Here is a 24421-nt window from a genome sequence, read left to right on the forward strand (position 1 = left end):
GGTTTTGCATAAGCTGCTGAGGGGTCCGTCTGCACAGTTTGTTCTGGGCTGTCCTGGCTGACTACATCCCGCGTGGTTCACGTGGACCCTGTCCTAACAGAGCTCGCTTCCTTCCTTTCTTTTCCCACCCTCCCTTCCCCAGCTGATAACAAGACGAAAAAGAAAGTAGCCCATCGGGACAGGAAGCAGGACTTCTCTGCCTTCAAACAGACAGACAGCGAGATGAAGGTTAAAATATCACCGCAGCTCCTCCTGGCAATGCACCGTTTCCTGGCAACAGGCAAGTGTGGCTTATCTGTTTTGTGATCTTGCCAGAGCCTCGAAGGCAGTTTGTCAGCAAAGGCCGGCGAGGTGGGTGGGACAGTGTAGGCGGGAAGGGAGGCTGGGTTGTGGGGTAACAAATAATGCCACTTTTGTGTTTTTCTTTTTAAATTCTCTCCTCTCCTGTGTTCAGTGTCGGCATGAACCCTCTGAGACATTTACCAGGGGTGGACCAGTAACTTTAAATTGGTCTGAAAGGTAAGGATGAATGCCAAGTGCCGCACTGCATGTCTAGAGTCCGTCAGATTAACGACTAGCAAGTACACCCCATTAGGAAGAGCTCAGGGAACAAACCAAAGAGGACTCGATACCACTGGCCAGCTGACTGTAATTCTGCTCAGGCACTTCATCCAGAAAGAGATGCTGGACTTTTTGCAGGAAAGCATAAACTTGTTCCATGAGACTTTTTTGACTTGAAATGAAAAACTCTGCTGACACATTTAATACAGACTACACAGGTGGTTGGACTGTAATTTAAAAAATGGATTTCTTGCTGGCTTGTGTGACCTCCACTGATGGCTTCAGGTTTCAGAGGACAGTTGTCTCCATCCCAGATCACCTTGATGCTTAGCCCTTGGGTGGACAGTCTGGCAGAGAGGCCAGGGCTTGAATGGTTTCTTGCAGCTGACATTGCCTTTCGTCATAGAATTGGTCCCTTCACCTCAGAGATAAGATCTGTTAATGGGAGAGCTTGTGGAAGACATACCTTCCTATTGCTTATGCTGTCACTCTTTGATATAAAAAGACTTTTCGCATGTGGGCCTTTCAGATGGGCATCTGCACTGCTGTGTTCAACATACATTCATGGGTTGCAAATGATAAAGCTGTTTTCCCGAACTTGCCAGCTCAAGTTGGAAATAAGTACTTTCCCTCCTCTAAGGTGCAGTAACTGTCAGCCTAGATGCACCTAGTCTGTCTTCACATGTTGTTTTGCCTCTGTGACTTAAGAGACACATGTACGTGATGGGTTATCATGTCTCAGCTGAGGGGCAGTAATTCCTTAAAAGGCTTGAACTCCTGCTGCTTATGTGCATGTGAACATGTCCTTGGTGAAAGGAAGCAGGTCAACAGGAAGACTCGGATTTAACAGCAAGCAAAGCTTTGTTCATGTCGTTGTACAAGACTTCGTGGAGTTCCCTATACACCTTCTCAACAGATACAGTCTTATAGTACTGCCTCTCTGCTTGTTCTGTGAATGAAAGAATTTTGTAGTTTAAATCTAGGTCTGACTACRAAGCTACTACTAAATAAGCTGAATGCTACAGTTTTGTTTTCTCCATTCTAAATTAAGAATAGTATCTCTAGCAGATGAAAGGTCCAGGTTCATTGAAGGTCCAGTTCTGAAATGAGGTATTGGGAAACCTTATTAATTTGCATGTTTAAATCTCAGCATCTCTGGCTTAACTTTCCCACACAAAGATGAGCTTCTTCACTTCAAAAGCTCCTGTTGGGAACACTGATTACTGCAGGGCAAGAGGATAGGAGATGTGTTCTGTGTGTCAGGTATTAATCCCACATGGTTTGAATTGACCTGCACTGTCTCTCACTTTGCCATTGCTCACATGGAAGAGTTACTCAGCCTGAATGGCATCTCTGATTTATCTGGAGTGTCTCTTTAGAGCAACTTTCTAGCCCCAAACAGTGATTTTTTTGAAAGAAGTGCTATACATAAGTTACTATTAATACTTTTTGGGGAAGAAAAACAACATTCAAAGATTCTCTGTGCCCCAACTGTAACATTGTTCTGTTTACAACTCTGCAGTGAGCCTGTGCAACTGTGACTCTCTGAATTCTCAAGTGGGCAAGACTGCCTTTTTTTTTTTTCCCCTTTCAGGTGAAGAAATGATTCTTGGTTGTTTTCAGAAGTACTTCCATAAATAATGTTGGGGGGTTGCTGGTTTTTTTTCCCCCCATACAAATATAAGAGTCTTGAAAGACAGGAAGCCTGCAATTCCATAATGGATCTATCTGCATCTGTGTTTCTTTTATAAGCAAATGCTTATTACTGAGTATTGCTAACTTCTTGCTAGGCCTCTGAAGTGTAATGCCAAGTTGTATCTTGTGTTTGTAGAAGTAGAAGCCTTTGGTCCATCCCAGATGTCAGAGAAGATCCTTCTCAGGCTGCTAAAACATCCCAACGTCATCCAGGAGCTGAAATATGATGAGAAGAACAAGAAAGCCCCAGAATACTACCTCTACCAGCGAAACAAGCCTGTCGACTACTTTGTTCTCATTTTACAGGTCAGACGTGATTTATGTAGATACGTACAACATGCTCTCCTGACATCTCCCTCTCTACACTTACTCTAGCTGTTGAGTTTTGTCTTCTTTCAAACATGAGGATGGAGCCATGGCTCCTGGGAACTGATCCTGCCTCCTTCATGATCTTGCTAACCTTGAGCAACTCATTCAGCTGCTTTCAGTTTAATCTGCTGTGAAGGGCAGACAACACTTCCCACATCTGATCATCTCTTGAAAGTCACTTACGCTATAGGTATTACTAGGATAGGCAATGCAAAGGAATCTCTGTGTAGAGCTGGCACTGCTTGGAAAACATGCGTACACAGAATGTAATGGYCCTCACAGGAGTTTGGCTGGGATGTTTTCACTAATTCCTTTTTTCCTTTTGCAAAAGGAGGCATGGGGGGGGGGGGGGGGGTGACAGTTTGGCAAGATCTTATTTCTCTGTGCAGTTGTGCCGTCTTTACCTTTGGTGTTTCGGTTTTGGTGAGGGCAGTGTGCCACCTACTGAACCGCTGCCACCTGCTCCTGCAGCCCCCGGTTCCCCRGGCACCCTGCCATCCATGCACTGGCCCTGGCCTGAGCTCATTGCATTTGGGTGATTTTTAGATTGCAGCCTGAGGTGGTGTGGAAGGACTGTTTCCTATTTGTTCACTGCAGGAATGCTTTCAGTGCTGTTTGTATCCCAAGTTTAGTTACTCAGCGGTAACATTTGAATGGCAGGGTCAAGCTTCACACAGAAACTTAACTTCGTTCTAGCACCTTTTGTGCAAGAATTTCCCTTTAAGGGAAATTTTACTGGACAGATTTTATGTTTCTAGCCTGGATAGACTGGAAAAAAAATCAGCTGAAGTTGTAGCACAGTACTTGAAATCTTCCTTAACATGACCTTAAAAACTAAAAAGAGAAAAATGGAGGGAAGTTTTTGTTTTTAAATGCCATCAGTGATAAATAATAAAACAAGCACCAAAATATGACATTGTGGATATAACTTACTACCTTTTAAAAGAGGATTGGTTTTGAAGTGTTCTGGGAGCCACTGGTAGCTCTTTAACTGCCCTTCCTTGTGTGGTGGATTTTTGCAACCTGAAATATTCCAGAGGAAATATGATACTCCTGAATGAARTAATGCTGCAAAGATATAAATGAAAGACATGTGTAATGCAAAGGAACAGTCAGTAATGAATAAATGTATGATTAGCAAAAACAATGTGCTAGTTCTATAATGCATTTGGAAAAGTGAGTCTTGCAGTAGGCACATAATGTAAAAACGGTAACAAATTTGGTTCTGCAAGATCCAAAGGGAATAAAAACTCTGCTTAAATAATGTGGTTTGGGGATTCATTCTGTCACCCAGAGACACCAGAATATCTTATCAGTAAGAACATACCAGAGCACAAGTAAATAGGTATTCTGTAAATTAAATTTACGAATTTAATCTTTGTGGAATTATTATTGTAGCTGAAATGTCGTCTGTTTGCAACAGCTTTTCTCTTAGCCACTAAGAAGTTTTTGAGATTTGGTTGTGTTACTGTGTTTTTTCCAAAATTCATATTAGTGGAAAATAATAAATTAAATAGTGGAAAAATAGAAATCATGGACATGTAAAACAGGGCAGAACACGTCTAATGGTATGCATGGGGCATTCTGCTATCAAGTCTTCAGCTGCCAAGGCAGCGTCACACGAACCCAGTCTTTATATGGCCACAAGCAGGGAGCCTGGAAGTTTTGTGTGCTGATGGAGTAAAAATAGGAAGTGAGGCTCTAATCTTATAGCTAATTAGTAATTTGTAGGTTTTTAGCTACTAACTACAGAATGACTGTACATGAAGATCAAAGCTTTATGTGTATATGCGTTTTGAAGACCTGATCTTGACTGGCGAACACTAAAATTAGGTAGGTTGAGAGCCCTGTCTACAACCAGACTTTGATGACCAAAATTGTACTTTTTGGAAGACTTATCACGAACAAGTAAGCTACTTATTTGTGTTGTGAAATTGGTTCTAAAAAGGGATTATATGAAGTGATTGCCTGTGATAACAAGAAAGTGGATTTGTGAGCTGAAGACACTGTTCCTGTTAGATAGCTTTTGTGAGCTTTTTCTTGTCTGGGACAGTCAGATGAACTGGCTTGGTTTCAGGTCTCTTCCAGGTTGATTTAATTTGACTAGTTGTTTTAAAGTTTTGCTACAACAAATGCACAGAAAGAAAAGCTACCTTTTGTACTCATTTTGACCTGACTGTCCATTTGATGGTCAGTCTAATCAGTACACATGGGACTGGCAGCATGTCTCTTCTTTTCAGCGTAGCCAGAGGGAAAGCGTTGCAGGTGGTTATGTGGTTTGGCTAAAATCCCAACCTTTTTGCCCTTCAACCTGAATGTTATATGCACTTTCTTTCTGCAATACTGTACTGAAATGCTCAGTGCAGTACTAGTAAGGATGGAAATGAAAGCAGGTCCTGCTAAGAAGCTAATTGTTTTTGTTTACTTATATACTAAGGTAACTGGCATGTTTACAACTACATTTGATAAAGTAGTTTATCTTCTAGATTCCTTTGTATTCCTTCTAGACAAGGCTCTTCCACAGAGCAGGATGGGTTCCAGGCCATGGCATCTGGAAAACTACTAGAAACCAGAAAAACCAAAGTAGCCCTGAGACTGCTCCTGCAGGAATAAGAGCTCTGTTTCTGTGGGAATCTCATCGGTGACAGCAGGCAGGCTCCTCGCACTTTGTCTCCCATCCCCGTTTCTGGTGTTGCTACTGAAGGGGCCTTCGTGTGAATGTGAGCTGTGGCATGGAGCGCATAGCTGTCTCCAGACCCCAGACAACTGTGGTACATAGAAGCTTGCTGTGATATTGAGGGGAATATTTGTTCCTGGCTCGAGGGAAAGCAGCCCCACAAAGTGGGGCAATAGYGTCATGCACAGCTGCTGTGGTGATCCCGCTCTTCTGCAGGGACTTGCACTGGTCAGGGGCAACCCAAGGCTGGAATAGCACAGGGAAAGAGTTTTGCCGTCTCCCTTTTCGGGCACAGTTATGAACTATGGAGGGACCATGATGCTACCTTAGTAGCATCAGGTGAAACTAACTTTCAGGGCTCAAGTCTGGTCTCGTGCCTCTAGACCTATGGTCCCGTTTAATTGCTGCTCTCTCTCCTTTTCCTTAACAGGGGAAAGTGGAAGTGGAGGCTGGGAAAGAGGGGATGAAGTTTGAAGCTGGTGCTTTTTCCTACTATGGGGTGATGGCCCTGACAGCATCGCCAGGTATGTTCTCTGACCATCTGCCTCTGGATCGGCCTCGCGCGCAAGCTCGCCTGCCCGGGCGAGTGCGGCGGAGGGAGGCCGTGCTGGGCTCACCCCGCGGCGTGTCGTGGGGCCGAAGTAGGCGATTCCTCCTCGCTAGCAAAGCAGCCGGCCTGGCGGCGCACCCGTGGCAGGGGCTGAGGCCGGTGGTGGTGCTATCCCTGAAACCTGAGCAGCTCACGCAGGTTTACCAGCTCGCAAGCTCCAGGTRGATGCAAACGCTGCCCTTGGCGAGTGATGTATTTGGTAGCTTTGGGTTTTTTCTCATAGTGTCATACTAGGGATTGAATTAATGGGAATAAATAATTAGTAGCAGGGGGACATCTAGTGGTGTAAAAGACAAACAACCTGTTAGTTTGGATACAGTTTGTTTTACCATTGTTTCTAAAGCCATCTTGAGCAACAGCGCAAGAAAAAAGGAAAAGATCCCTCCTGCCAGGCCATGCAGAAATGTAACCGAGGAATCAGCACGGGGGAGAGCTTGTGGCCAAGCTGAGAGGGGAGCAAATTCCCTGTGCACAAGCAGTAGCGTCACAAGCCGCCACCTCGCAGATACGCGTTGGAGGGTTGCTTTAGAATCGGCAAAGCGTACGCGTCGGCGCGCTCCGTAGCTGTTCTGATCCTGTGTAGCTGTGTCACCTCAAGCTGTGGTTTCATCCTGTCCCATGCACCGAGCAGTGCTGGGCTAATGGTCCTTTAACAAGCTTCCTCCGAGAAAGCTCCGTGTGCTGCAGGCTGCGGTGGTAGAGGGCTGGTGGGTGACACGAGTGGCCAGCAAGGTCTGTCCACCCCCACTGCGATGCCAGGTGATGTATTTCAGAGCTGGCAGTGTTGCCTTTKAGATCACCAAGATCTTGACGTTAACTGGGAGCCCGTAGTCCCGTTCAGGAGACCTGGGGCGTCAGTGCTGGCAGTCTGATGACCTGAAGTTGCTTGTTTATGCCAAAATCTGCCTCTCCTGTGACAGAGGCACAACYGCTCTTTACTTTCACTTGGGAGGCAACTTGTTTTACCAGGAGGTTAATGACCACTCTCTTTAAGTGTGTGTACATATTTATATGTACATTTGTGAATGGCTTGTAGTACCTTTGGAATGAGAATTATTTTGCAAATAAGATGAATATAGGTTTATTAGAGTAAACTCTACAAACAGAAGCAGTTCGCTTGGCTGTCTGAAGTATAGCTGATTGGCTCTGTGCTGCCCTTTTCCTGACGTTCTGCTGCCTCTCTGTTAGGAGTTCCCATCTAAAGACCAGGCTAGTTACTCCAGGAGTGTGTGCGCTTCAGTTAGGTTCATCTTGGTTCCCCCTTTTGAAGTTCGACAGATTTGGAAGTGTGCAGACCATTGGGTGGTTCTCACCTGTGCAATAGCCATGGTTCCTGCGATGAACCGTATGCAACACGCATGTGTGCGCACAACTGTGTCGTACCCTTGCTGTTCCCTCAGCTTTGAAGCTCAGCTTTGGCAGTACGGGCCAGTCGCAGAGCTGAGTGGGGCCTCATCACTTCACTCCTGCGTGACCTGCTCTTGGAAATCATTTGTGGCTTCTCTTTTTGCCAGCACTGTTCATTTTGAATTTGTTAGTGTTCCTTCATTTTTTTTTTCTTTCTTCTTGTGTTGCTAACCATCCCTGCAACCCTGCCGGTTGCCCCCCATCCTGTTTGGTAAAATGATCACCCCTTTGCACATGTCTGCTCCTGAAACCCATCCTGGATTTCGTCACATCAAGCTTAAGCATAGGCACTATTTTAAATTAATCTCTGCTAGCCCTAGATTTGTTTCCCTATGATCAACTGGTTGGTTTTTGCCRGTAGCAAGCCTCTCATTTTCCCAGCTTTCCCCATAGATTTCTGAGGGCTTGTTTGATGGTGTCTTACAGTTTCCTGCAATGTTAGGATGATCTCATAAAGAATAAGTAATTCTTGTTGCTCTGGGTAGACATGAAAGCTCAGTTGAAGTATAAACCTTTGCAGAACATGAGAAAATTCCTGTTCTTTGCTGTCTCCTGATTAGACTTTATGTGCCTGCTCTCCCCACTGAAATATGAAGTCAATAACGGGAGATTAAAGCTTTTTTTTATTATTTATTTTTTTGGGGGGGAGAGGGAGACAAAGAAATAAGTGAAGCTTTTTTCTTTAACTACAGCCAGGGAGGGACTTACTGTAATAACTAGCAGTGCTGTAACCATTCTGACAGGGGTGAACTTGGAAAATCACAACCTCACTTGATGGTGTGCTGAAAACTTGATGAACTATRAAGTGTCATTTGGTTTTGTTTCTATTTTTATTTACTCCTATTAGGGATTGCACCCATAAAAGCTTTCTAGCTTGTTTTAACTCTTTGCCTTCCAGGCCGGAGTGGGTACCACTGCTCTTTTCGGACTATTTTAAAAATACATGTAGCTTGATAGACTGTTCTGTGCTGGATAACTGCTCAAATTAGCAAGTGAAAACTGTTCACGTCACTGTGTAATTCTGCAGGCATGGTATTTTTTTGGTTTATTCCTAAAATCGTTCAATTGCCTTTTTGTTTGTTTGTTTTTTAACCCTTTACTTTTCCACAGTTGATTTGCACTTTTGGTTTTAGTTCTTCAGTGTGCGAATTGGCTCCTTCCCCTGTCAAGTGTGGATAGCTGCCGCCTTTCTGGTCGTGATCTCATCCTTTTTCTCTCCCTCTTCTAGTTCCCTTGTCCCTGTCTCGTACCTTTGTTGTCAGCAGAACAGAGTTGTTAGCAGCAGGTTCTCCAGGTAAATCCGCATGCTTCTATTTTCACCATTCTTGTGACTGCCCTGATGCCATAAAAAATCAGTTGCAGTCTGTATTTATCTGACCCCTTTGCTCGTTAGGGAGAAGTCCAGCACAGCATTATGCCTCGCAGGTAGGTATCCTCCACTTTTATTTCTGACTAACTGGTAGCAACATGACAGAGTCATCAAAATGGAAAGAACTAAAAACACGTTTGAGAGAATATATATGGTAATGTGCACTTRTTCTTGGTTCACGTATGTACCCTGGTGAAATATTAGGAGGGGAGATTTTAAAGGAAGATATCCTCCCCCAAACCGAGGTTTAAAAGTTCTTTAAAATTTCTGAAGAAAATGCATTTAACAGAAGCAAATGTCTGCTGTCAAACTGCCATGAAGGAAGAACTGGTTTAATAAAAGGCTTTTTATATTCAAACAGGTGTTAAATTCTACARCTTGTGTGCAGTCTGGTCATTTCAAATGATCAAAAACTTCGAATTTTCTTTCARTGAGGTTAATGCCATGGACCTGCACAGTGATTTACAGAGAGAAYAGATTTGTAATGGAATATGCAAGAAGGTGTAGAAGCTTCTGGGGAGTTTTTTGGTTTCATGTTTTGCTTAGGATGTTTCCTGCTGAACAGTTGAGTTGATTGACACAGAAAGCCCCTTTAGAAAGGTCACACCAAAGAGAGAACAAACTGGGCCAAAATGAGCTCTATCAAGATGCGATTGAACRGTTGGAAATGTGGAAGGGCCAAGAACTGAGCTTTGCAGACACTGCGCATGCACAGCGGAGTTGGGAAAAACGGAAACCACTCAAGAAAGTATACGGGAACTGCAGAATCCTAAAACAGTTTGTACCACGCCGAACATATTTCTTCCTTTTGAAGTTATCATTTTCGGATGAATGTGTCTTCCTGGACCTAAAAACAAATAAGATAATTAGATGCATATTTAAGTGAAACAACGCCTAAACATTAGTACATATTGTACATTTTGTAAACTTTCACCATCTGCTGCCTGTATTTTTTCCTCTCTTCCTTTTTCAATTTTGAAACTGTATTTCACCGTCAGTCCTTAAATTGATCTTATGCACATTCCAACCAAACTACAGGTTGTTGCCCTGCAGGGGATTTTTTTCATGCCCTATTAAACTTTCCTGCTGCTAAACTTGAAAGAAGGGGGAGAAATTTAATCTTTTTTTAATTAAAGTATCTAATGACTTTCTTTTAAACTCAGCAGCTTTAATTATCTTTTTTAGCCTGGTTCTTTCGTTTTGCCAGGTCCTTTTTTTTTCCCTTTTCCATTCTACAGAGGAAGTGTACACCTTGCACATGCGGATTGTTTCCAATATAAATGCCAAGCGTATTTTCCTAGCATTTTTTTTCTCCTCAACCCCCCAAAAATGAATTTGGAGAGTAATAATGGGAAGACTATCTTATTTGGGAGAAACTGATATAGTAACCCTGATCACCATGGCAATGGTTGCAGTAGGTGAACATCAGCTTGCATGTGGTACCAGCTTTGGTGAAACTTGGACCTTCTGCTGGGTCCTTCTAAAAAGGACTCTGCTGTTTAACCCAAAATACGTAGCATGGTTGTACTGATGTTTGTCATGTGGTTTGTCCTCTTTATCCCGTGTATAGCAAGTTGAGGAATATGGGAAAACTCAGGTAGAAAAGATCTGTCCAGGTCTGAGCAGGCCTGCTAGGGGACTGGCAGGGCGCTGTTCTGCCAGCGTGGACCTGCCTGGTTTTCTTTGTGCTTTCTGCTCTTTCTGCAGCCAACCTCCTTCGTTAAACAACTTCTCCCTTCCTGACTTGCACGTAGGTCCAGAAGTGATGTCCTTTCCCTCAGATTTCCTGTTGTCATTCTTTCTGTCCTTTCATTCCATCTGTCCCTTGCTTTCTTTAACAAGCTTTATCATGTTGCTCTCTGTCCTTCTTTGTTTTTATTAGTTATGTACTATAGGGCCTCTGGCGAAGAGAGAGTGCAGATCCGAGTCAGGCGAATGTAAAGCTGTTTCAGTTGGAAATCTTCATCCCAAGCAGCAGCRATGCTTGTCACACAGAGCCTTATTTTGTGTATGCAAGCAGGAAAGACGACACAAATTCATTCGGTCTTCACGCTTATTTTTTCTCCAGTGAGAATTACAGCATCTTTGGTTGGGAGCACGTTTCAAGCCTGGTGTGCAAGTAGAGGCTTGGTTGCTGGCAGCAGCTCTTGCAGCCTGCTGTGGCTTTCCAGATGGCTAGTTGGTATCGAGGGAGAAGATAGAGCTCCKAGTGCTTGCGTCTAAGCCTGTACTTGGTGTTACCAGAGGGACTGGCACTAATTCCTCATAGTGTAGAAATGCCAAGTTGTCAGAACCTGTATTTTTCCACTAGCTTTTTTCTTTTTTTTTTTTAATAGAAATTGAAGGAAAGAAGACCTCAGATGAATCATAAGTGAGAAATAAAAAGTAGGGCAATTCTGTCATGTATCTAGAATCACRTAAATGTTAAGATTAGGGAAGACTGGATGTAGAATAGGCTGTGTCCATTTGGCAAGGAACAATTATGTTTATAGTGATTAAGTGACATGGGTAGGGTTGTTTGGGGAGGGTGTGTTGTTGTTGTTGTTTTTTTTTAATCTAAGTTTCAACATTGATAAGTCACCCAAAAAGAAGTTGAAAAGCTTGCAAGGATGCTGTTGCTGACTTGCTCAAAGAGGCTTTGTATTTAAAGATTATATGAAAATGATCCTTCCATTGAGAATGTGGATCACACAGTGAGTAGTATAGCTTACATCAAGTTTCAGTATGAGCTGGACGGACGAAACGTAACTGCAGTAATGTCCAAAACTTCACCAGTCCCAAAGATGATTCTTTCAACCGGTGTGYGCTATATGTGCATCCAAGAGAAGCCCATCTGTAGAAAGGCTTGGGATGCRTTTCTGCCTGCCCTGCTGTCCTTCTGGGCTGCTGCGTGGGCAGAAGCTAGGGATGCAAAATGTTTGTAGCTTGCTGAAAGCACATTTACGTTAGAAAAACTGTGGCCTCCTCTGGATAGCTGCAAGATTTCAGTTGGCAAGTGAAACCCAGCAGTGCTTACAGGGCAACGATTGAAAACGATGTCTCTAGTTCTACTCCTTTATTGTCCATAGCTTTCCTGGACACACGTTTTTCTCTGTAAGCTGTTTTCTCTGTTTTGCTGGCTAGCATGTACCAGATGGAGCTTGCTCACCTTTGTTGAGTTTTCCATCTTTCAGGTTTCAAGCACTGACAGATAKTAGAGGAAACATTATTGAAATAATTATCATGTGGACTGCGCAAGGGACACGTTGGTCCAGTGAGGACTGTCACTCACCATTCTTACTCTTTTGAAAATGTGTCTGGTCTAACCCAGAAAACAAGGTAGTAGATACAGGTACCAGATGGAGAAGATGTTTAATGAGGATAAAGATTAGCTAGGACTGAATCTGTAGATGATAGGTCTTGTACTGGGGATATGATTATAAATTATAAAAAAAAGAAATCTATTAAGCATGGTCTGACAATCAAAAGCTCCTGTTAGAAAGCCTTGGGAAGTTATCTTTCTCTGGCAATTACCATGCAGCAGCTGAAACACTGTGACCAACTGTGCACAGTGCCTTACTCATTGTAGTACAAATAAAACCAGGTGTGTTCAAACTGTATTYGATGTCAGCTAACATCTCTGGATTCAAACTGTACTTTTCTCAGGGTAATTTGGTCATTGAGTTGCATGTCTTGTTTTAAGTAGATTAAGTATTTGCAGATCTTCTGTATTACATCATGATTTATTAAGTCCCTTTGAAACTGGTGTCTTTAAACAATTTTCTCCTTAATTTAAGAATTCTCTCCCTCTTGCCTGTTTCTCAGCTGAAAACAAGTCTCCACCTCGGCCCTGTGGCTTGAATCACTCAGACTCTTTAAACCGAAGTGATCGCATCGATGCAGTGACGCCAACGTTAGGGAGCAGCAACAACCAACTGAATGCGTCTTTCCTCCAGGTGTATGTCCCGGACTACTCAGTGAAAGCACTCACAGACATTCAGTTTGTCAAGGTAGGAAAAGAACTGGTAACGCCCTGCGGAAAAGCTGAACTTAAATGGTAGGATGGAGAGCCTGGGGAAGGGAAGTTCCTGTAGGGGTTGCTCTCTAGCACTGTGAGTAGATAGGACTATGAAAGCAGCAGCCCTTTTAAAAATCACTGCAACAAATTACTTTTTCTAAATATCTGCTGTCCATTGGTTTCTCTCTTCCGTGTTCCTCTCCTTTAGGACTGTAAGTAGGTTGATCACATGAGTTCCTGGGTTACAGGTCCTCTGAGGAAAATTCATAGGAAAAACCCTTTCGGTGCTTTTAGTCATGAGAGATGTATCCTTGTGAAGTCTTTGGAGCCATTCAAAATGGAAACCTTTCATTAGCTGACAGTGTCATTTCCTAAAGGATGAGATATTTTGTGTTGGATGCAGTTTTTATTCACTTCTGATTTTGGTTTCAGTTTGGGGTTCTTGATCTTACTTTCCGACTTGTCATCCTTCTTCTACTTGGAGAAGTCTTGGACATTTATCTTTATTTTAACTTCACATATTAGGCTCATGTCTCATAATACAGTGAGTTGCTGCATGAATACAGCTCTGTCCCCCAGCATGGTGCATCCCACGCTGAAATGTGTGTGAGTCCTGTGGGATGAGGAAAGCAAGCTGAGATGAGAAACAGCTAATGCTGGCAGTGATTCCAGCCCAGCTGGGAGTCCAGGGAAGCTGACGTCCTATGGCCAGAGATTGACCTTGATGCCTTTCTTAAGGAAAGTGCATGTCTTTGTATGCAACTCAAATGATCTGTGAACTCAACTTCTGTCAAAGTTAATTCAATATTAAAAATACGTGGAATAGAGTAGAAATCCTGGAATACTAAATAGATTGTTCTGTATCTACAGGGAGCCAAATTTTAAAAAGAGAGTACAGTCTTATGTTCAGAATTTGACAAATGCAAATGTACTGGTTGATGATTCAAGTCTTTGAGGTTTAAACCAGTGTATTTTTATTACTGGGCAAGCTGGTCTAGAGCTGATTACCAAGTCTTGCTACAGATTTGAACGGCCTATCTGCTGTACAGAGCAGCTGCTCATCTTATGCTGGTTTATGTGGAGTCCTTCCAGCTCTCACCGTGTTCATACGGAGGCTAATGAGTGCTAAACTGTGTCTGGTGTCTCTGCAATCAGACTTGAACACCTCTTTTTGTATCACTGCTTCATACATAGGATAGAGTATTCAACATCAGTGTTTTCATTGTGCCACATGGGCATTTGTTCAATTAATACCTTGTAAGCCAGGGCTGTGACCTGCTTGTGCATGTTTGGATTTTGCTTTGGAAGCTGTGACTTGGTCCCTCTGAATATCTCMATTTCTAGTCCTTCTGCTGTGTTGCTACTGAAGCTTACAGTTTTCTAAAAGACTTGCTTAACCTCTTACATCTTCCTGCCTGTTGAGGTGACCTGCTGCTCTTCTAGCACGTGGGGCTGCTGGTGCATGTGGTGCATGTACATCCTGCTGYGTGTCCTGGCTGTGAAGGACTGGGTCCTGGCTAACCCAGAGGAGTGTACACCGCTGGTTCAGGAGGAATTCCCCCCTCTACCACCATAGTCAGTCCCATAGGGGACTATGGGCTTCTCGGCCTCTGAGGCATCACAGGCAGTGTTAACAAGCTGCCGTTACAACTCCTCTGCTGAGTGCAGATAGCTCTCAGAGAGACCAGTTGAAGACTTTATGGGTAGCTAATTCGATCTCATCTCTATGGAGATTCCAGTCTTCACCAGAATCCRATGCTTTATGTATGAGAACAAGGATCTAGGTGCTGCTGCATTTGCTGGCCTAGACCAGAGCAGTAGAGCTCTTTCCCTCTGGCTCTATGGAGACACTCAGAACCTTGCTTGGAGCTCACTGAAGTTGGAAGRAGGACTTCACTGAACTCTGATTCCAGCCCTAAAAATGTGCATGATTAGAAGGAAATGGAGATTTGATTTAAAAATATCTGCACAGGAATAAGTCCCTGCCTTTGAACAGCATGGTGATTGCATAGCTCTGCGCTTCCACCCTGTCTGTGGAAATGTCACCATACCGTGTCRCTGAGTTGGGATGTCCTAGGCTTGCAAAGCACAGGGATGTTTTGTAGAAGTGGAGCTGATCCCAGGTAAACAGGAGTTTAATCGTGGCCATCTGGAAGGGGAGGGGGACTTCATTTTCTTAAGGTGTCCCATGCAGGAGTCAAAAGCGTGACTGTCTGTTTTTGTTCCTTCCTCCTGCACTTGGAGCAGATCTCAAGACAGCAGTACCAAAATGCCCTGATGGCATCCCGGATGGACAAAACACCTCAGTCCTCGGACAGTGAAAACACTAAAATCGAACTGACTCTTACGGAGCTGCATGACGGTTTGCCGGATGAGACAGCAAACCTGCTGAACGAACAAAACTGTGTGACTCACAACAAGCCCAACCACAGTATGCACAGTGAAGGAGCCATCTAGGAGCTGAGTCCCCACAACCCACCCATCCCATCTCCTCAGCAGGACCAGTCCTCGCTCTTTCCTGCCTCCTCCTTGAGTGTGAACACCGTTAGTATGTGCTTGCAACACTGTGCTGCATCCAGTGTTCTGAGACCAAAGACTTTTGCGTCCATTCTGGGAGCAGAAGAGGAAGAAACAGGAAGAAAGGAGCAAAGAGCAAGATAGAGAGACTAAAGCCCCAAGYGTACTTTGGGAATGGTGAGCCACCCTTGAGAACGATGAAAATACTTCTCGCAGAGTAGAATCATGTTTATTTTTTATCTGTATTTTGCACCCTTGTTGGGTTTTTCCTCCTCAAACACATATGGAGAAGTTTAAAAACTGCTCCGATTATTTTTTCAAGAGAGATCATGTTTTTAAAAAGTATTTTGCAGAGTTTTAAATTGTTTCTGTCCCTCCCCAACCTGAAGTAAGCTCTGTCGTGGTTTTGTAAATTGGCTTCAATGTTCTTAGACCTCTTTTCACCCCTCTCTGGTTCTTTTTGTTGCCCTGTTGAAGAAGTTAGTAACCGGTACTTGTATGTGTTTGTCTCCTAAGAATGAGCAAGCTTCAAGGAACCTCTGGTTTGGGCCACCTGGAGGGTCAAGGGATGAGTATCATTGCATTCTTCCAGTTAAGTTTCAGGGAAGGAGTGGTTATTTTGGTATGTAATGATCTCTCAAATTGCAGAAGGTTTCTTTGCAAAACATACAAAAGTGTTGTTACACYTAGCTTTGTAACCTCCAAAAACTTTGTGTATGTTGATGATGATACTGGGGGGAAGGGATTAATTAGCAAAATGGCAGTCTTGGGAAATGAAAGCAGGGGCAGTTTTCCGTAGTGGTGTAACTGAGGGATTTTCCTTTGATGTTCCTGAGAATTACATCATTAAGTTAACTCTGTGCACCCCAAAATGACAAACTTTAAATAGCCCCATGCCGTGATAGTCTGTGCGCCGCTAACTTGGCCACAGCAGACTCACAGTCTTTCTTAAGTAACAGAGAGAACAACGGTCCCTGTTTCCCTCCTTAAATATCTAGTGTTAACGGAAAAGATGCTGCTACAGTAATGCCCAAAGTACATCCTCCAGGTGACAGTAAACCTCTGCCAGTGCAAGGATGGGCTCTGCGGAGGAGTCGGGACCATCCTGTCCTCTCCAAGAACTGATACAACTTTCCAGATGCGAGTGTATTGCACTTCAGGGATTCGGAGAGGTTCACTTCCAGGCTGTTCCCAGCCACATTCCTTCCTTTGAGAAGATTCAGTGTATTTCCTTCTCTCTCTCTCTCTCTCTCCTTTTAACAGCCATTTTAGAGATTACCGTGGTAGTCGAACAGAGAGCCTCCCACCAGGCTGCTCTTAGTGCAGGACAGCCAGTGTCAAGCAGCAGAAAGCAATTCCTGCAGYCTGAAAACCAGCATGTGGACTGGGTGCAAGAGAGACCTACCCCGTGGCGGTTGTGCATCACACCTTGGCATTCCCCACTCCCTCAAATGGACTTTAAGTCCCAGCTGGGTCCACGAACAACAAAAAGGTCCCCCCTCTCCCGATCGTCTCCCATGTCAGRGTTGTCTAAACAAAATGGGAACGTTGCCCTCAGCATTAGGTTCTGGAGAGAAGAACGAATGAGGCATTTGCGATGTCTAGTTCAAGACTGTTCCATGGCTTTGGTTRGGTAGCATTTCTCTTCCTTTCTTTACACTCAGATAATCTCATCYGACCCTCCAAGAACCCCCCAGTCCCAAATGCAACTGCAGTGTGTCCTGCCCCACATCTCTCCTGCTCTCTGTTCAGGGCAGGCACTTGCCTGTGCGTTCCTGTGCTGTGTCTTTGCAAGTGTTTCCTGGAAAGGTGCAATATTTTGCTGCAGTTGCTCCCTGCAGGAAATCGGAGTGTGTGGCTTTAGGGCAGATCTTGTGTGCGCGTGTCTCGCTTTTGCGCTCTCTCGGCTTCGRGAAGCAGCCCTGATTTTTGCTCTCCTCTCTGCATGCAGCCACAGACGGATCCTGCAGGCCCGCTCCCTGGGAGCGCCGGCGCGGGAAAGATGCGCTCCCTTTCTTGGAAGGGGCAGCAGCTGYAAGGGTAACGTTCCCACAAGGGGGCATAGAAATTCCACGGTGTCTCCTATGTGCGTTGAGTGATAAGGAGACCAGGCCCCCAAACYTCACTCTCATGTTCAACATCTGTTCACTTTTTCGAATCACGGCTTTTCCCACCTAAAAGGGTTTCCTCAGTCTCCAGCCTTGCTCTGACATGCCCCTGGCGGCACCGGCCCACCACGTCCACCCCTGGCTGCCTGCAGCAGCCTGAGATTACCATGGCTCAGCATCAGCCCAGGCTGATCTCAGCCCGGCTCCTTCCTGGAGAGCTGCAAGTATTGCACCTTTCTCACAGAGCAAAGCGGTGAGATGTTACTGTGCTTGTCCTGGTGGGGCGAGTGACTTGTCTCCCCACGTTTTATCTAGTGTTGCTGAATGTAAAAGTCTATTCAAAATGCTTGACGTGGTGGTGAACCTGAGATGCAGTATCCGTCTTGTCGACCCTGCCAAAGAAAGGAAGGCTGAAGTCAAGGCAGCTTCCTCACTCTGGGACTGAGGTTGCTTGCTCGATCTTACTTGTGCTTGTTATGTCAGGTTGTGGATTTGTTTTAGTGTCTGTTTCCATTAAAAAAAAAAAAGAAAAAAAAAGAAAAAAAAAGAAAGCCTATTTTTCCAACCAAAGCCATGTGATCCCAAAGCAAATACCTCCTGCTTCTGCCCATGCTGCACTGTTCTAAAATTTGCAGGCAATTTTTGCATGACTGTTTTTTGTCATTTGTACGGTTCCAGTAATGGAAAATGAAATAATTTCCATAAAAATAGTTTGATTATAGATGTATTTCATGTGGAAAATATGTACCTGACCCAGAGGGGTTAGGAGCTGCTGCTACTAATTAGCTTGAAGAGCAGGGCATGGTCCTCTCCACAGAGGGGAAAAATCCAGTCTCCCTGTTCTCAGGGTATTTACAGTTTTACTGTTTAACAGATGGAAGGGGTTCCCAGCCCTTGTGCTGGGAACCGACATAAGTAGAGGAGCCCTGTGCCTGGCTCAGGATTGCTGCTGAGACTCAGGACAGTGTTTGCCAATGCAGAGTCTTGGCTTTCCCTACAGTGAGGGAAGCGCCGTGGCTTCTGCGTCCGTACTGGTGCAGGACGTGTCCTATCACAGCAGGTCTGGTTTCTCGGGCTTGCTGGCTGCCTGCCTGCATTCAGGTGGGCGCCGATGCTGGATTTTGTGCCACAGTGCCACGTGTACACGTGGCAGAGCTGGCAGTCGGTGCTGCGGTACAGGGCACCTGCCGATGGCTTTGGGAATCGCTGGACTTGACCTCAGACCTTGGCAAGGTTTTGACTCGTAGGAGGGATACTGCATCTTCGTTTGTCAGCTCYTGTTGCCTTTGTTGTTCACCTTGTCCATCTGCCTCCAGGAACAGGCAGAGGCGCAGATGACCTGGCTTAGAGGGGTGGGGTGGGAGGCCATCTAGCCATGGTTTCTACTGTCAATACAATTTTGCACAAAAGTTCTTTGAAGTGAGGTTTTCAACACTAATATCTTAAATGCATAACTGTGAATTATAACTTTTACACTCCTGTTGGTTGAATTTCCTTTAAATGAAATGAACCTRAATCTGTTGTTACTATGATTTATTTTTTTTTTAATTGTGTGTATTGCCAAACCTTTGTAAAGAGTGAAGGAATGTTCTTGCTTTCCAGTGAGAATCTTTCTCCAAACAAGACTGGCTCTGGTGACATGGAGATCATACGAAGCACGCTAGCTCTGAGTGGAGAGGGGCTCAGGGGGAGCTTAGCAAACCAACATTGTCTTCTCCGTAAATCCCAAGCTCAGAGCATCCAGGGTTTACAAAGTGCTTGTTATTTTGTTCACTATTTGTCTACCCCCTAAAATCCACGTGCAGTTGAAGGCCTTTGTCCCAGAAGAGCTCAGGACCGGGGTAGCCCCAAGCAGGGTGAAGGTCCGGATGAGGAATGTCAGCAGAGAGGTAGGGTGTGAGCCATGGTGTAGCRCAGGGCTGGCTGAGGAAGTGGGGGAACCTCGAAAGCTGGCATGGTRGGGAGAGCCTCCAGTTAGGCCTAATAGAGCCGCATGGGGCAAGTCTTCCCCCTCCTGCCCCAGACCTTTATTCACGTATAGCTCTCTCCCGTGCTCCTTCTGCCCGGTGCACACCTGCTCCTGCCCCAGGCCAACCAGTGTGGTGAGCTGGCATGGAGCAGCTGAAGCCTGGGCTAGCTGCAGCCGGCAGTGGTTGTGCTCCTCACACGGGCTCATCCTTTCTCAGGCTCACACTACTGTTACTTGTCCTTGAAGGAGTAAAGTGAGCCAAGTTTGGGAGTATTTCAGCTGTTGGAGAGGAAAGCTGCACCCCCGTGGTGGGTGGGAATTGGTTACACCTGGGGACATGCTGGGAGCAAGGCTTGCTGGTCTTGGGCTCCATTTAAAGAGGTTTCAGCTGCTTGTTCAGTGTTGTTCTCCATGGTCCATTCCTCCTCTGTTTTCCTAGACTTATATTCCCTTTTTTCCTTACTGCAAGTTTTTTTTTTTCCTTCTCCTTTTCTTTAAGTGCCTTTTTGTGCAGTTGGAGCTGGCAAGAATAGGAGTCTCAGGATATGGCTCTTTGCACTCGCCTCAGGCCCAGAGAGGGCTCGGGGGAAGCAGGGCGAGTTGCTGTTGCTGCTTCTCAGCCATCAGGGCCCTGCACAGGTGGGGTTGTGATTTTGGCAGCGGTGATGTAGGGCTCAAATCAGCTCAGAGGAAAGAAAACCAAAGAGGCAGCCGTGTGCGAAGGGCTGCTCGGGCAGCAGTGCTGCTTCCTGTGATCTCCGCAGAGCTCAGCCGAGGGGGCGCTGGGGTGGGGACGGCAAAGAGCAGCGCCGTCTCCTCGCAAGCATCCTGTGTAAGTACCGTGCGTAGCGGGGMGTAGAGCCGTGTTCTCCGGGACCACTTGGGACGTGCATCTTCCTTGTGCTGAAATAGAGTTTCTATAGAAATCATTCCCACCTGAAAGATGTACCATATTTTATATGATATCTAATACACACATCTGTGGTTTTAAAACTAGTACCGGTGTACCAGTTGTCACGTTATCCAGTGTCTGGATTACCAGTAGAAAACTGGGGCTGGGCGGGGAGGGGAATGATGCTGTAAAGAGTTTCTCTTGGTGTGATGCTAACTTGAGACTTGGTCCCAAGGTGGCTGGCCAGCGATGAGGTGTTCCTGCACCAGTGCTGTGAGCTTTGAGGTGCAGAGCTGGCCCAGGGCAGAAAACCAGCAGGTGCTGAAAGGCTCTGGGTGATGCAGACCCAGGCTGGCTGCCCTTCTCGCTGCCCTGGCTCTACGCTGCGGCTTTAAACAGACCCAAAGAAGTACCTGGTCCGTGGATGCTGAGGGTTGTTTTGGTCGAGCAGTGAGGTGACAAGCCTAACGCGTGTGACCAAGGGCCGGGCATCTTCTCGCAGCTTAGAGGAGAGCATGAGTTGGCAGCACAGACTCCGTTAGTGGAGCGCGGCACGGAGGAACCCGAAACATGCCCTGGCTTCCCGCAGACCCCCACCCCCAAATAATCCTGCTCGGTGCCCTGCTCTCCTCCTGGAGGCTGGCTTCRCGCTACGTCGTGCTGCTGCTCCTTTAGTTTCTCTGCAGCGTCCCTGAGGCCGTGTCCGAGTCAGGGGACGCTATCGCCGCAGGTCCTAAGCGGTACGGTTGAACTTCTCGGTCGGGTGTTGCATGTTTGCTGCTCTCTTATGTTAAGAGCTGGAAGCTGGACCTGGGGAGCCAGAGCGCTCCCTAGGAAGCAGCACGAGGTGCCGGGTTAGCTCAGCCCCTTTCCCTGCATCGCAGGGAAGGGAAGGGGGTGCTGGAAAGCTGCCTCCAGCCCCTCGTGCGGTACGGATGGCCGAGGGAGGTGTTTCACGGGTCAGGAGCACCAGACTCTGCAGAGTGACTTTCCTGGTKTCCTCATTGTGCTCAGGTCGGACTCAGTGATGCTTCCGCACCTTGGCGATAAGGTACTCAAAGCTGCTGCTGCTTTTCTGTCTCCAGCTGAAAAATYGTTTTGTGATCTCTCCTAAGACTTTTTTCCCTTGGGCCCTGCTCTCCTTTGAGCAGAGCCGATAGCTGGAATCCGGCAGAGCAGAGCGCCCGGCTGCTCCCACCCTTCCAGTGCCGGCACCCAGCTTCTGGTCACCGAAGTGCTTGAGGTTTAATCCTTCCCCCAGAAGGAGAGAGGYGTAGCCGTCCTCAGAAGGAACCGCCTGTTGCAGAGTCTGGCTTTGAGGTTCGTAGGCTATTGCGAGTCAGAGGCCCCAAGAAGTGCCTGAAACGCGCGGAGGCTGCAGGCAGCTCTGGTGCTCAGGAGGAGCGGTCGATGGGCTCGGGTCCGTGGCTCCRTGGTCATTTCTCCTTCTCCAAGCAGCAGAGACTGAAGGGAAGCTGGTTGCAGTGTTTGTYGGGGAGGAAGGACTTGTCCCAACATTTAGTGCTTGGTGGAGCTGTCCGGCATCGCAGTTTGGCAGCTGTGAGACTGCAGAACTTCAAGGAGGATTTTACCCTCTGGGCATCACAGTTGTACTAAATCCTTCCAAATTCATGTGAGAAAGCGGTAGGTCTCGGACCGGTAGGCTGGATTGTCGGCCTCCAGCTGCAAGTGCCAATATTGAACGAATGCCTTGTGGACTCATCCAAAGATGAATACGGGAGCGTGGAGGAGGCTCCCGGCCAACTCCTCTGTTCCCAGAAGTCACAGAGTGGCTGTGCCGCCCCGTCTGATGCCTCAGGTCCCCGCAGAGCGGGTTTGGCCGGTGGATTTTGCTCTAGGGTACGCGGTCCTGCCTCGTACTGGCTTTGACTTGGGAAAGCAGCTTTCTGTGACTGCTGCTCTTGCCTTGGCGATACCYGTTTCGCTCCTGTTCTCGCTGGGGTTTGGCTGAGCTCGCGGGAAGGCGGGAGGGCACCGTGCAGCCGCCCCGCGGGCTGCCGGCCAGGACTGGGCGACGCTGCCCCAGTCCCGTCTTCGCTCTTYGCAAGTCCGTTGCTCAAGGACTTGCTTTCCTTTGCCTTCCCTGCCGACTCGGTGTGAAATCTGGAGAGCAGAAACCCATCAGGACCCCCAGCGCCAACGACCCGACCGCTTTTGGTCTGTGGTCTCGAGCTGCCGGGCAGGAGGGTGGCTCGCGAGCAGGTTGGGGTGGGCCCTGCTGGGGGAACCGCGAGGCTGTTGGGTGGGTTTTTTGTTTTGTGGGTTCCCGCCRACCCCCAACACACAGAGCTGAAGATCAAAGCTGGATAACTGAATCACGGGGCAGGCATCCAGATGYCAAATACGTTGAACCTGAAAACCCAAATACTTGAGCGTACGGCCCTGTGTCACGTGGAAGCCATGAACAGCTGGTTCTCTGCAACCAGCAGTCTCTAAACCCAAACCTTTCTCCTGTATTTAATCCTTTCCTGGAAAACCTGTACCTATATCGAAGCCTGTGCAGAATCTTTTCCTGACTTCCAGTCGTGAAACCTTTATTTTTTCCCCCTGCGTTCAGAAGCTTTGCGGTTTAAACGCGTTTCCGTGGCTATGTGAACCCACCCAGCTTCTTTAGGTTGCGCTGCCAGTCCTAGGTCTCTTCGCTGTGTCTTACTTTCCATCATATTTGGTCTTTAGTAATTGTATCATATTGTACATTACTGCGGGTTTTCAGAGTTGTAGTATTCTGACTACAGTATTTCCAATTGTGTACATAAACCTGAATAAGCACAACTGAAATCCATGAATGAAGTGTATACGTTTCATATACTGATTGTCATACAAATGAATTTTATAATTATTCCAATTTTGTTGTAGATTTCCAATCTTTCCTATTTATTTTGTACCAGATTTATTTGTATATTTTGTGATTTTGTTTAAAAGCATTTGTTTATTTCTATTCTTTTTAGATAAATGATGATTTTTTTTTTCTGTTGACCATTCCAGTTTATGCATTTTTCCCTCCTCCATGCTTCCCCCCCGTTTCCAAAGGGACGGATTCTGGCGTGTGGGTGACGGGGCTGATGCTGGTGATCTTAGCGGATCAGAAATCGCTGTCGGCACAGCAGCAGTCTTCTACCTCCGCTTTAGTTGCCGAGAGCCGYGGAAGGGGCCAGATCCTGCTCCCCGTAGAGCCAGGTCTTGCTCTTTGCTTTGGTGGGTCGTGAATGCTCGAGCCAGGGAGGATAGCTGGGAAGTTGGTGGTGACAGACAGCAGTTGACTTTCTGAAGTGTTCCCTCAGCAGCAGCGGTCTTTCTTTTTTCTTCCACTAATAAAAATCCCTTATTTACAACCTTCTCCCTCTACATCCYGTCTGTTTGTCCGGAGGTGGGAGCACCGGCTGGCTGGCCGGAGCGTGTGGGCCTGCCAGGGTGCGCGCGAGCCTCTCCGGGCTCCGCCACGGGGACGCGGCCGGTGGCCGCGGCTGCTCTGCGCGGTGGCAGCGACTTCGCCCGCTCCGCTGCGGCCCCGGCCGAGGCGGTGCGCGAGCGCGGTTTGGTACGTGAAAATAACGAGATTGGCGGCTTCRGGGCTGGCTCCGGGCTGCGAAGAGACTCTGGGAAGAGCGGTGAGGCCGGGGCTGCCGCGGAGGCGGCCGTGGGACACCGGGGCTGAGCAGAGGATGGTGGCAGCAGCCCGGGGCCTCCTGCCGCAGACGCGGACGGGAAGCGCCGCCCTGCAGCGGAGCCGCTGGGCTGCCCGGGGCCTCCGCTCGCCTCGCAGCGGGCGCTCGGCGCTGCCGGACGCGCCAGACCCCGCGGAGGGTCCCGGGCTGTCCGTGGGAAAGAGGCTTCCCCCAGGGCGCAGCCCGCGCTGGGGCAGGTTTCGGGCTCGGTTGCAACTTCCGCTAACACCAGCCGTTTCCAAAACAGCCCTGAAAATCAGAGCAAAGAGGGATTTGTTGGATCTGCGCTGCCGACAGGTGATTACACCTTCTTCTCTGTTGTCTCTCTTTGGCATTTCTCTGGCTGCGTATTTTTAAAGCTCCCTCCCCTCTGTGCGGCGAGGTCGTGCTGCGGGGCATCTCCCACGCTGATGGGGAGGACAAAACAGCCAAACGCGGCCGGCCCAGCGCCGGTGAGAGCGTGGCAGCGGGCAGGAGCGGCGGCCGGTGCTGACAGAGCTCCGCTCCGGGGCATCTCCGCCCTGCAGCTCTCCCGGAGCCGCCAGCAGCAGCAGCGAGGACGTG

At 47.0% G+C, this 24421-nt stretch overlaps 1 protein-coding gene across 1 annotated transcript in view; it reads left to right on the forward strand.

Annotated features, from left to right (window-relative positions):
• Positions 1–18658, forward strand: part of CNNM2 (cyclin and CBS domain divalent metal cation transport mediator 2) — a 130453-nt gene extending 111795 nt beyond the window's left edge. Inside the window, exons 3-8 of the mRNA XM_085307677.1 lie at positions 143–280; positions 2393–2562; positions 5733–5826; positions 8548–8613; positions 12493–12677; positions 14933–18658. Coding sequence (XP_085163803.1) covers positions 143–280; positions 2393–2562; positions 5733–5826; positions 8548–8613; positions 12493–12677; positions 14933–15142 — 863 coding nt within the window. The 3' untranslated portion in view covers positions 15143–18658. The remainder of the gene's footprint in view (positions 1–142; positions 281–2392; positions 2563–5732; positions 5827–8547; positions 8614–12492; positions 12678–14932) is intronic.
• Positions 18659–24421: the final 5763 nt, after the last annotated feature.

This window comes from Rhea americana, unplaced genomic scaffold (assembly GCF_003343005.1).
Source record: "Rhea americana isolate MKP2758 unplaced genomic scaffold, rheAme1 scaffold_104, whole genome shotgun sequence".
NCBI classification, from domain to species: domain Eukaryota; kingdom Metazoa; phylum Chordata; class Aves; order Rheiformes; family Rheidae; genus Rhea; species Rhea americana.